Consider the following 13,157-nt stretch of genomic DNA (forward strand, 5'->3'; position numbering starts at 1 on the left):
AGGCTACAAACCTATACAGCATGTAAATACTCCAGGCAACTTTAACACATGGTAAATATTAATCTATTTAACCATGTTTAAACATAGAAAAGTCATAGCATTCTGGAAGACCAAGGTGGGAGGATTGCTTGATGTCAGGAGTTGGAGACCAGCCTTAGCAAGAGTGAGACCCCATCTCTAGTAAAAATGGAAAAAATTAGCTGGGTGCAGTGGTATATGCCTGTAGTCCCAGCTACTCGGGAGACTGAGACAGGAGGATCGCTTGAGCCTTGGCGTTTGAGGTTGCTGTGAGCTAGGCTGACACCATGGGGCACTCCAGCCCGGGCAACAGAGTGAGATTCTGTCTCAAAAAAAAAAAAAAAAAAAGTTGGAAAAGGTACAGTACTGATGTGGTATTATAATCTCATGGGAACACTCATACTCGGGATCATTTGTTGCCTGAAATGAAATGTCATTATGCAGCCCATGACTATATACTGTTTTGTTATTTCCACATATTTATATACATATTATTCTATTTTAGCTTCAAATCAACTTGGCCATTTTATGGATAAAGACTGGCTCAGAAAGGCTAAGAGACTTGCTTAAGGGTTTACAACTTATAATTAGCAGAGATCTGGATTAAAATCCAAAGTCTTCTAATTTCTGGTCTGGTGCTTTTCTTACCATATAATCAGAGACAGTAATCTGTATCTCAATCATTTTAGAGTCATGTGGAGCTGGAAGGGACGTTAGAGATTACCTAGTCGAAAATATGTATTTTGTGGACTAAACTTCAAAAGAGATTAAGATTAGATGTATTTCTTAAAGTTAGAGAACAAGTTAGAGGTTGAAGAACCATGATTAAAACACAGTTATCCCAGGAAGAGGGGACCACCAGGTTGCCTAAGGAGCTATGAACCAGCCCATTTTGGAAATGGAGCAGGTCAAAACTCCCATGCTGATCAGTGGTGGGATCACACCTGCACTGCAGCTTGAACAACACATAGCGAGACCCCATCTTTTTAAAAAAAAAACAGTTAATCCCCCAGGTCAGCAGTTTTGCTATTAAGTGTTTTTTCTCTCAATCAGAACTCTTTGCATCATAAAATATATATCTCTTTGTAATTGTCATTTCTAGGTAGTTATATTTTGAAAATTTTTCTATTGCTTATCAGTATTTTCTGATTTTTCTCCATTTACTATAAGGGGAGGAAAGAAATTTAAAAGGTTATATTTAAATATAATTCACAAATATTTAAAACTTGTTTTTGTGAAATGTAAATGTAGTGTTTGAATAGATTTAATCACTACTAGACAGATAAAATTAAACTATCAGGTGTGTTGCAGCAACCTTAGAAAGTATTCCTAAGGACTTTTTCTTCCATTAGAAGTATTCTTTCCCAGGTTACTGTGCTTGTATTTGTATTGCAACAGTCATTTAGCTATGAAATTTGTAACCTAGATTCTGAAGATTATATGTTTTTTTTTTTCCCCAGAAAGGTTATTAAAGTCAATTAGCATTATGAAATATAAAATTATTCTGATAAATTGAGAAATAGTCTAATAATCTAAAATACATAATGCAGCACCAAAATTTATACTCTGAAAGTGCTTTTCTTAAAAGAGCTTAAATTTCAGACAGGTGAAGTAGGAAGCAAAAAGCTTTAAGTAGGAATCTTTGTTATAATTTTACTCTCCCCTCTTCTAAGAAAACTGTTTTCACTCTTACATTTTTAACACTGGGTTTTGATCATTTTTCTTCCCCTACATTTTCTTTGCTTCAAATTACAGTGAATTAAGAATATCCTTTGGTCGTCATACTCAGCGTTTTATAAAATTTGATATTGGATCAGTTTGTATTTTGTAATACTCTGAGTATTCAGTTTGTTCAGATGGTAAATGAGGTCTGGACAAATTAGGCTGTTTGCCTATTGATCACATAGCTGCCATTCATCAGTTCTAGTTCAGGTAAAATCCTAGTTCTAGTTCATCCGTCAGTTTCTAGTTCAGCTAAAACCCAGGACTTTTGACCCTAGTACAGAGCACATCGTATCATAATACTAAGCTGTCTTTTTCTCACTTGCTATTATAAACATACTTTTCAAGTTAGTCTTTCTTCAGAAAGCTTCATGTCCAATTTTTTTGCAAGTAATACTTTACATAAGCCAATGAATTTAATGTTTTTTAATATATATTTTGAGAAAAGTTGGATTTTTACAAGTTTTTATGTTGACAGTTTGTCCTATTAAATTATAATATTGTTTCAGATGAGCTACTTTTACCTCATATGAAAAAAATAGACGGCATGCTAAATGATAACCGAAAGAGACTTCTTTTGAATCTTCATTTGGATCAATCATTCAAGGTATTTCCTTCCATGATTTATTAGCAAAACTCAGTGACAGTCATAGTCTTAAGTATAATAGGAAGGAAAATTTATGAAAGTCATTTTTTTACAAAATTTTTTGCCTAATAAACATTTGGTTTTTATTCATTGTGAGTCTGTTTAGCTTGTCTTTTTAGTGCTAATCATTTGCTTTTCTCTTCTTAAATTCATTTTTAAAGCATTTATATGTATCTGTTATTCATTCTATAAAATAATTTCCAAATGCTTTCCAAAACTATCATATTCAAATCTTGTTTTTCTTTTAAATCTTTTCAAACTTTTCACATTTCATGTGTGATTAAAATTAGCCTTTTCTTAGTGCAGTTATTAAAATGCCCTTTACTTACCTGGTTTATGCAATAATTAAGGAAAAATTGATTTTCTTATAATGGTAGGAGGTATGTAAAATTTTGTGTTAATACATTTTGGCAGTATAAATTGGTTTTTGTATTATCAGAAATATACTAAAAAGGTTAATCAAAACTCAGAAAATTTATTATAGTAGCAACTTATTAGTCAAAAAATTTCTAGTTTTTCTTATTTAAAGTATTACATCACTACACCTAGAATCATTTGAGTTTATCTACTTTGAGTAATTTTTTTTTAATCACTTCTCGGCCCATTTGGCTAAGATCAAGTGTAATTAATGGTGACAATATTATAATTTGCATAGCTTTTTCGAATCTTATTTTATGTGAATTCCACATAAAAGTAAATATTGACTTCATTTAAATTAGGTGAAAATTGAGGTCAAAGTTAAATGACAGTAAACTGTGCTAGTAGTCATATATTCTTCACTGCCATGCACTTGATGGTAAAAAAATTTCAGAAGCTGGTAAAAAGTCTGGGACTAAGAATTTGGGTCTTCTGATTCTTCGTCTGGTATTTTTTTACCTAACTGCTGCCTTCAAATGAAATATTCTCTTGGGAAATACCATATTTTCTGGAGACGAGGGAACATTTTTAGATGTGTGTTTTCTAAAGATTTACTAAATCGTAAAAATTATCAGTTTTAGCTAATCATTTTAGAAATGTCAAGCCAGTTCTCCAATAACTTGTATTAAAATAACCTCACCAGTTGAAATTTAATAGGCTCAATAGATATTTAAAGCTTTTGCAATAGCTTATGATGAACAACAGAAAAATTAATTTTCATATAATTATTTTCACAGGAAAAAAGATTTCTAATTTTGTAAAATTATTAATTGTGATAGTTTCCATATAAAACAATTTGCCTTTCAAAGCCAAATTACATAGTATTAAATGTTAGAATAATTTGAAGTAAAGTATTACAAATAGTAGATTTTCTGTTCTTTAGAAATAATCGGCATGATTTCCCCTGATGATCTTGGTAATTTTAGGGGTGAGTCCTGAAGCCTTTTGAAGCTAACGATTCTCTGTCTTGTCTGAAATCCATGTACTTGAGATCATCTTAGGCATCCTGTGCTTATTGGAAAGGTTTAAATTTTCTCTTTTTGTCTCCACTGACCTAGGACATTCATTGTTTCCAAATTTAGAATCCATTTTTAGTGTTTTATATTCCATTTGTTGTAAATAGTAATTCCACATCCAAAATTTTCAAGCCTAGGCATGTAAAAAGCACAAATAATCTGAGAATGTTACGAAGCTAGAAATTGATGACACCTCACTCTGGTAGGAAATGCCAAAAGTTTTACTATTTCTATCAAATGAAATTTAGTTCCCTCCTATACTCATAGTAAGAAAAAATTAGGTTATCTATTTTTTAAAAATGTACTGTTTTCAGGCTTACAATACAGGTGCTTGGAAACAGTGTAAGAGTTTGACAAAAAGTGCCTTTAAAGGTTGTAACTATTTATAAAACAGTTGAGCTCATCAAATGAGTATTATATTCTGAATCATAAATGTGGGAGCATATCAACTCTTTTACTGTCAAAATAATAAATGATGTTAGCCAGCTGAATTTAATTTTATAAAGCTACAACCAAACTAGTTGTAGTTAACTATAGTTTTATTTATAGTTGTATTTAACTATAGTTAAATTAATAGTTGTATTATTTATTTATAGTTGTATTTAACTATAGTTAAATTTAGCTATATGTATCATTCAGTTATTTTTGTAACTTTTCATGTCAGGATGATTTGCCAGGTAGATAAGGGCATAAGTATGCCAATGGTTTTTAAACAATATAGTGGAATAGAAAAATTAGCCGGGCATGGTGACATGCACCTGTAGTCCCAGCTACTAGGAAGGCTGAGGCAGGATTTCTTGAGCCCAGGAGTTTGAGGTTGCCGTGAGCTAGGCTGACGCCACTGTACTCTGGCCCAGGCAACAGAGCGAGACCCTGTCTCAAAAAAAAGAAAAGAATGGAGTGGAATTGGTTTTGCCACATTGGTTTGGCCACTATATTGTCCGTGCTAACTATATTATTGTGAGAAAACTCAACAAGCTGTTTTCAGACCTTATCTCACAAGTATTTCTGCAGTCAAAAGAAGCAAGAGAGGCCGGGCACGGTGGCTCATACCTGTAATCCTAGCACTCTGGGAGGCTGAGGCGGGCGGATCGCTGGAGCTCAGGAGTTCGAGACCAGCCTGAGCAAGAACGAGACCCCTTCTCTACTAAAAATAGAAAGAAATTATCTGGCCAACTAAAAATATATATAGAAAAAATTAGCCAGGCATGGTGGCGCATGCCTGTAGTCCCAGCTACTCGGGAGGCTGAGCCAGGAGGATCGCTTCAGCCCAGGAGTTTGAGGTTGCTGTGAGCTAGGCTGACACCATGGCACTCACTCTAGCCCGGGCAACAGAGCAAGACTCTGTCTCAAAAAAAAAAAAAAAAAAAGAATGAAGAGAAGTGGTGCAGCCAGAGAAGCTTTGCAGTGCTTCTTCTTCTCCTCTGTCCCCATCTTCATCCAGGGTCAGATGACTTCTTCATAGCAGGGGTCAACCATATTTCAGGGGATCAGCAGTTGTTAAAGTGATTGAGCTTTGAAGAAACTTATATATTCTCTCTTTCCCCTGCTTTGAAGCCAGAGAGCCATTACTATTAATAGAAAGAACTCTCTTCCTTGTTCAGGATCTCTACAGTGTGGTGTGCTGTTGCTTAAATAAGCAGGTTAAAAGGTTAGCCCAGATTCAAGGGATGGGGAAATAGATTCCACATTCCACAGGAGTAGGTACAAAGAATTTGTACCTGTTTAACCCCCGAAACATGTGTATGTGTGTGTATATGTATATATTTACACATCTCATTATTACACACACACTCTGCATATATGTGTTTGTGTGCGTGTTTCTAAATTTTGAATAACTGGAAGTAGTTTAAGTTAGTTTTCTTCTAGTGTCAATTATTTTGCTTCATTGTTTTAAAGAATGCTTTGGAAAGTTTTCCTGAACTAACAATAATTACTCGAGACTCTAAAGCAAAAAGCGGAGGACCTGCTATTTCTAAAATCAAAATGAATGGCAAAGCTTATAACAAGAAAACCCTAAGGACTTCTAAAACAACCACTAAATCTGCACAAGTAAGTATATATTAATGTAATGATACCTTTTGTTAATGCAGTTCCTACTTAAAACATTGAAACGAGCAAATATTTTACTGTGTTGTCATTAAGTGTAAAGTGTTTTCAGGTAGGAAGAAACAGTTCTGGCTTGAGGAACAGAGACTCGGTGTTATTGTTTTTCTTCACTGCCTAACACAGTATCTGGCATATAAGTGGTCACAAATTTCTTAAATAGACTAATAGGAAGAAATCATCCAATGTTTGTGTTTGTATGTTTGTATATAGTTTTTTTAATTGACAAAAATTTTACTTATTATATATAAAATGTTGTTTTGAAATGTGTATACATTGTGGAATGGCTAACTCAAGCTAATTAAGATATACATTACCTGTATATATATTGTTGTAATTGCATACACATGCACACAGATATGTATTGAATCCATAAGAGGATTCAGTATTTATTTCATATCTGCAAAGTCATTAAAATTGGAGTTTGCTTATCTTCAAATGTAGTGTAAATTATGGAAAACAGTTTGGCTTCGTAGAAACTCCACATCAAAAATGTATTCTGTAGAAACACATACCCAAGTATATAAAAATGTATGCCTTTGGTCACTGCAGAATTGTTTGTAAGAGCCATCAAGTTATGTACCACCAGTATGAGGCTGGATATATAAAGAGCCACCCAGACAATGTAATACTATGTACTTTTTAAAAATATTTGTTCATTCTTTCCAGAAAAATTATTTGAGTGCCTAAAGTGTGCCAAGTACAGTTCTAAGTACTAGGGGTACAATAGCCAATACCAGTTAAAAGTCCTTACCCTCATATAATTTACATTCCAGGGTGAGGGAGGGACAGATGTATATAATAAATGGAAAGATAGCTTTTAGTTAGGTAAAAAGCAAGTTGGAAAAAGAAGAAAAGTTGCAGGACAAGCTGTATAGTATGATTCCCTTCCCATTATAAAATTAGTGTTATTAATATGTGATGCCTGGGGGAAAACATGAAAGAATATATAACATGCTGTTACCCTTGTCTATCTCTGAAGCAAGAGATTATAGGGATGTTTGTTTGAATTTTTCTATAATGTTTAAATTTTTTTCAAATAATGCATATTCATATTCAGGAAAAAGAATTAAAATTTTAAAATGCAATTTCAATTTTTATTTTCAATAAAAATATTAATACGACTTGATACCTACCCCTGTAAGTCATTTCCAAGATTGCCATTGAGATTTTTGATCTAGTGTAAAGTGTTCTTGGCTCAGATGTTCCATGAAATATATCTATAAACTTTTTTCTTTTTGTAGGAGTTTTCTGTTGATCCAGAGAAAATACAGTTGTATGCTTTGTATCATTCACTGCATCATTATAAATATCATGTTTATCTGATATGTAAGGATGAGGTAATTTCTTGTCATTTATTTAAAAGAGAAATGTATGTTTTTTTGAACTTAAAAGAGACTCTAGCTATAGTATTTTTGAATGTTTTTAAATATAATTGTAAAATATATGTGTATATATTTTGCCCATACAGTATTTTGTAAATAGTCTAGATGATTTATTGTTCTGAGTCTCCATGCTATGTTTTGTGCTCAGATTAATCCGAGACTCACAACCTCTTGTAGGAGCTATAATTGGTAATGTTTTTAAGCTCTTAGTGCTTGCTTTACATTGCCATAATAAATGATGTTTTATTGCATTTTGTTCTCTCATAATGTATAATGATCCTGCTTTAATTCAATTCAGTCGCTGTTTTCATATCTCACTGTCTTTCTTCTCACTAGAATGGCCTCATCTCACTTAATTGCAGAGAAATGGGGTTTTGTGCCTTGACATGGAAAAATGAAAGTTAAAATTTTATGTATGATAATACCACCTTGTGGTTGGGATATAAGGATTAATTTTCTCAGACAGGTTAAATGGTTGTAGGTAGTACTACTTTATTTGACTAGCACTATCACTTTAATTAAAAAGGATTAAGTTGGCTGGGCAAGGTGGCTCACACCTGTAATCCTAGCACTCTGGGAGGCTGAGGTGGGAGGATCGCTTGAGCTCAGGAATTCAAGACCAGCCTGAGCAAGAGTGAGACTCCATCTATACTAAAAAAGTAGAAAAAATTAGCCATATGTTGTGGCATGCTCCTGTAGTCCCAGCTACTTGGGAGGTGAGGCAGGAGGATTACTTGAGCCCAGGAATTTGAGATTGCTGTGAGCTAGGCTGGCGCCATGGCACTCAGCCTGGGCAACAGAGCGAGACTCTGTCTCAAAAAAAGAGAGGGTTAAGTTGGCCCAAGGCTATACCAAATGTGTTTGACAATAGTCTGGTATGGAAGGATGTTCATAAATCTAACTTTATGTAGCAAAGGAAGAATCAAAGATGGTGATGCAAAATATGTTGACTAACCAGGCACAGTGACTCGTGCCTATAGTCCTAGCTGCTTGGAAGGCTGAGGTGGAGGATTGCTTGAGCCCAAAAGTTGGAGACCAGACTGGGCAAAATAGCTAGACTGCATCACTACAAAGAAAAAACAGGAAAAAAAATTTTTGGACTATTTTTTACTATGCTCTGAAACGTAGAATTGACCCCCAAAGTTTGTCATTCAGCTTTTCACACAATTGGAAGAAATTGAGAAAATCTGAAGCACTTTTTCTAGCCTTCCTTTTTGCCCCTGTGGAGCCAATGATGAGAGGAGCAGATCTCACCCAAATTTATCTGAAGTAATCATTCTCCATGGATGGGATTAAGAAAAAAATAAAAGATCAGTACTTGTAGGTGAATTAATAAATCCTCTTTTCATTCAAGATATAGAAAGAGTAAGCTCTTGTGAAGAATTTCAGTATAAAGTGATAAGTATAAGCTAATATTGCGATTTTCTTTATTTTAGATTTCTTCAGTACAGAAAAAAAATGAAGATTTAGGACAGGAGGAAATTGTTCAACTTTGTATGAAAAATGTAAAATGGGTGGAGGACCTATTTGAAAAATTTGGAGAACTTCTAAATCATGTACAGCAGAGATGTTCCTAACGTTTCCACAAAAATCCCATCTTTTTTATAGCACTAATGAAATAGCGGATGAGGGGTGGTCAAAGATAATCAGATGTCAAGCAGTGGTCTGCCCAAGGCCTGCCTGCTTCCATCATGGAATCTTCATCATGACCTCTGCTAAAAGACAGTGGTGCTGCCAAGGAAGCCAGTCCTCTGGAAATGGACCTGAATCCCACCACATTTTCATCCTGATGAATGATTTTTCTATTTTGTAAACCATTGAGTAACTGAGTTTTATTTTCAGAAACGTTTTTTGACAAACGATGAAGCATGCACTAAATATAATTTTTCTTTATTGCTAGAGAAATAACACTTAAGTAACTTGATTATTTTTTTCTGACTCTGGCTACACACCAGAATGAAAGAGAGGTGGCAGAAAGCATATGTTTGTATTCCTGTCTGGCCACAGAACCGAAAGTATTGTATAATACATTATGTAAACAGATCTGGTGTGATGTGACATCCCGTATGAGAATATCATCAATTTAAAATATAAAATTCTGAAGCTGCATTCTGCTTTACGGACTCCTTTTACTCTTAACATGTTCAGGAAACTGGATGTGGAATTGGTGCAATTCTATGACTGCTTTTTGTGTCAAATTATATTGCGATGAAAAAAACAATGACATACTATTTTCCCTATCTCAAAGAAAAGTATTTTCGTTTATACTGTGTTTTTTCCTTTGGAAAATTTTCAATTGTACATTTTATTTCACTAATAGTTGTATTTTTCACAAGGGAAATGTGGTTATAATTATGTTTGATGTATCTGTACTTCACTTTTCATTATTTTCAGTAAATCTTGTTTAGTTATACGTTGAATTTCTATTGTGAATTCTATCTTGAGGTAACCATTTTTGTTCATACAGATTTGCTTCAGTGTTATCCAGAATATGCATTCAGTACTAGAATTAGTTTAGCTTTATAAGTGGGGCTGTGTTAAACACTGCAGTACTTTTCTAATTCATAAAATAGATTTCTTCCTATATTAGCACTTGATCAAGTGAATTGTCAAGGTAAAAATCTAACTACATTATACATTTTTGAAGAATAAAATTGATAATTAGACTATATGCAGTGTTAAACACAGCTTACTTAACTCTTAGAACTGGAAGTGGTAGAGCTCTCCTTTTGGTGCCTTTCCAACCTTTATACACACTATTGTAGCTTTCTTAAGTTTGATAGCTCACGTTTCAAGTAGTTTAGCTGAGACAGTGAATGTATTAGGTTCAACATGACCTTGTGGTTTATTTGCGTTTGCCAACAGGATGCCTTATTTGTTTGAGAAAAAGATTTACTAGTATCATTCTAAACTATCTCCTTTTTTAGGATTGTAAAGACGTGGTTAATCATCATACTTTTGTTTATTTTACCACCATTTAGTGCCTTATGTCCTATCAAGAAAGCAGTGTTACTGCTCAATTCCCAAATAAGACACACTTATGTAGATATTGCCATTGTCTTGATTCTCAGTTAACAGGCCAACTTCTTATACTTAAAACCTCAGTAAACTGGCAAAGAATTAAAGATAACACATGACTTGATTTGAGAATAAAACATGGTAGCATTGGGTGAAAAATGAGTATTTGAGTTAAGCTTACATATTTATTTCTGATGGTTATCTTATTTAAAGCAATAATCCTTAATACTGTACCTGCCATTAGACTAGGTACTCAATAATGGAAGTTTCTCTCAAGGGTTAAATGTCCCATTTCTGAAAGTTTTTTAAAACCTGTTTGGGCAGCTTATTTTAAAAACAAAAGTAACCTATTAGATTCATTTTGCCTAACTAATATGGGAGATGCAGAAATTATCAGCAGTGGGAGCATCATAAAATGAATTTTTATAAGAGTGGAGAAGAGTAGGAATCAGCCATATTTCTTTCTGATAGTATTGACTCTGGACAGAATTGGTATCTTTCATTTCCAAAATGCAGAGTAGGGAACTACATCTTCTAATGCAGTGCTGTAAGTATGTATCTTTATGTTATTCCCCCAGCTTACTTTCCTGAATCATTGATGGTTTAAATATTTTTAAAAGCTGCCTTACATTTAGGTAGCTCTTGAAGTAAATGTTTGAATTCACTAGCCACACTTTCTTCATGATAAGCCCCATGGAAAACAAAGATGTTTCCTTAAAGTGAATCTAATGTTTCCCATAGAAAATAACGCATTTCCTTTTGAACTGCAATTGCCCTCAAGCTGTTTGCAGTTGTAATCATTTTAGTTAGTAAAACAAGTGTTTTCATAATATGGGAGGCCAAATCTACAATATTGCCTCAGAGAGACCCTATTATTTAGATACATCATCTTCTCTCCTTTGGTCCATGTAACATAGGCGAAAACATCAACCCCAGGCCTTAGAGAAAAGTGGGAATATTATTATGAGAACCATACTTGAGTCCTCTCTTTGTATGAAGTTAAATACAGTCATGTGTCGCTTAATAACAGGGATACATTCTGAGAAATTCATCCCAAGGCAGTTTCATCGTTGTGCAAACATCACAGAGGGTAGTTAACAATCCTAGATGGTATAGCCTACTATACCCCTTGGCTAGCCTATTGCTCCTAGGTTACAACCCTGTACAGCATGTTACTTTACTGAATACTGTAGGCAATTGTAGCACAATGGCAAGTATTTGTGTATCTAAACATAGAAAGGGCACAGTAAAAATACAGTATTATAATCTTATGGGACCACATATACAGGTCTGTCACTGAAAAGTTGTTATGCGGCGCATGACTGTAAATACTTAGTGATTAGCATTTACATGCCTTGCCAGGGAGTTTGAAATTTATAATATAGAAATAACTTTAGGTTGTAGATAGAGTTAAAGAGGTAAAGCACATGTTGCCACAACCCAGGAGAATATGTTTAAGAAAGATTGGATTTTCTTACCTATAGAGATCTGGAAGTAATTTAATGTAAGAAATACTTCTGTGTTGGTTTGTATTACTAGTTCAGATGAGTGGTTGGAGAAGGGGCCTCCTTGTCACTTTCATTATAATCCAATTTCCACTTATTTGATCTTCTAATTAAGTCATAAATTATAATGATTTATGAATTATCACAGTAAGTCAACACTAGAAACTTCATTTTTCTGTTACACTATCAAATAGGAAACATTGGCAAGATTGAAAAAAATCTTATTTTAAAATGGCTTATGAAATTTTCAGATTACTTTTACAATTCTAAATTTTTTACATTTCTAAAACTTGAAAATATATAGATGGACTCATGCATTGGGACTGTTTTCAAAGCTTTCCTCATTTTTAGTCATAATTTTCCTTCTAACATACATATTTATTTCCTTTAATGCAGCTATGTTCCAACCCATGACTTTGGAGATATTCCTATAAAACTAGTATAGCAGCAGGGTTATTGAAGCAGCTTTCCCAAAAGTTGCTTCAAATGTGCAAGTTGCAAATTTCATTGTAATTGTAGAATACAATTTTTGTTTTAAACTGTATTTCCATTTGTTTCTCAAAAATACTTTTCAAAAAGAGCGAAATATCCAGAATAACTACTTCTGTGTCAGTGGACTTGGCACATAACTGCACAAATGAACAATGTACACTATTGGTTGTGCATTAACTTACATGTACAATTTTTGGCATCTGTGTTCACAAATGCATGTTTTCGCAAATCACCTTTATTTATAAGTGACAATTGAAGTTAAGGATATAAAGAAACCTGCATTTGTAGTCCAGAGTTTTCAATTGGTCCATAATACAATGTATGGAAATGTGAAAGACAATTTTGTATATTTGTTTGTTACTAACTCAGATCATTAAAATGAAAACAATTTTTTAAACAACAAAATCACAAGTTTGGGGTTTTTTTGGTTGCTCTTGTTTTTTTCCAGCATTGAAAACTGAGGTATTGTACAGCCAAATGCATCATCATGTTATAGATTCCTCACATGCCAACTTCATCTTATAACTAAACAAAGTTATAAGATATAAATGGTATAAGGCTCACCCATTATTGTCAGATGATTATTTTAAGTCAGTGTTTGTGTTATCTATTATAACTATTGAATAGGTTAAAAAAAAGTTTCCTGACTCATCCTTTAATTTTCTGAATAATATTCTGCCTTAACTTTCATATAATATTAGAAAATATTATTTCAAGTGAAGATAATATCAACATATTTGCTATCTTTTAGTTAGTTTTGATGGTAAAGGCCCTGACTTTTCATTCCTTTATTTTATACAGTTAGAAAGTAAATATTTAATGATCCATCAAA

General features: G+C 33.5%; 1 protein-coding gene across 4 annotated transcripts in view; it reads left to right on the plus strand.

Annotated features, from left to right (window-relative positions):
- The window catches only part of QSER1 (glutamine and serine rich 1), an 80,600-nt gene extending 67,870 nt beyond the window's left edge, over positions 1-12,730 (plus strand). For 3 of the 4 annotated variants that reach the window (XM_069471247.1, XM_069471248.1, XM_069471250.1), the window contains 4 exons: positions 2,250-2,347; positions 5,719-5,871; positions 7,170-7,265; positions 8,747-12,730. In XM_069471247.1, the coding sequence (XP_069327348.1) occupies positions 2,250-2,347; positions 5,719-5,871; positions 7,170-7,265; positions 8,747-8,887 (488 nt within the window). In that variant the 3' untranslated portion in view covers positions 8,888-12,730. The remainder of the gene's footprint in view (positions 1-2,249; positions 2,348-5,718; positions 5,872-7,169; positions 7,266-8,746) is intronic. The other variant, XM_069471249.1, reaches the window with a different exon arrangement.
- Positions 12,731-13,157: the final 427 nt, after the last annotated feature.

Source organism: Eulemur rufifrons, chromosome 6 (assembly GCF_041146395.1).
Source record: "Eulemur rufifrons isolate Redbay chromosome 6, OSU_ERuf_1, whole genome shotgun sequence".
NCBI lineage: Eukaryota > Metazoa > Chordata > Mammalia > Primates > Lemuridae > Eulemur > Eulemur rufifrons.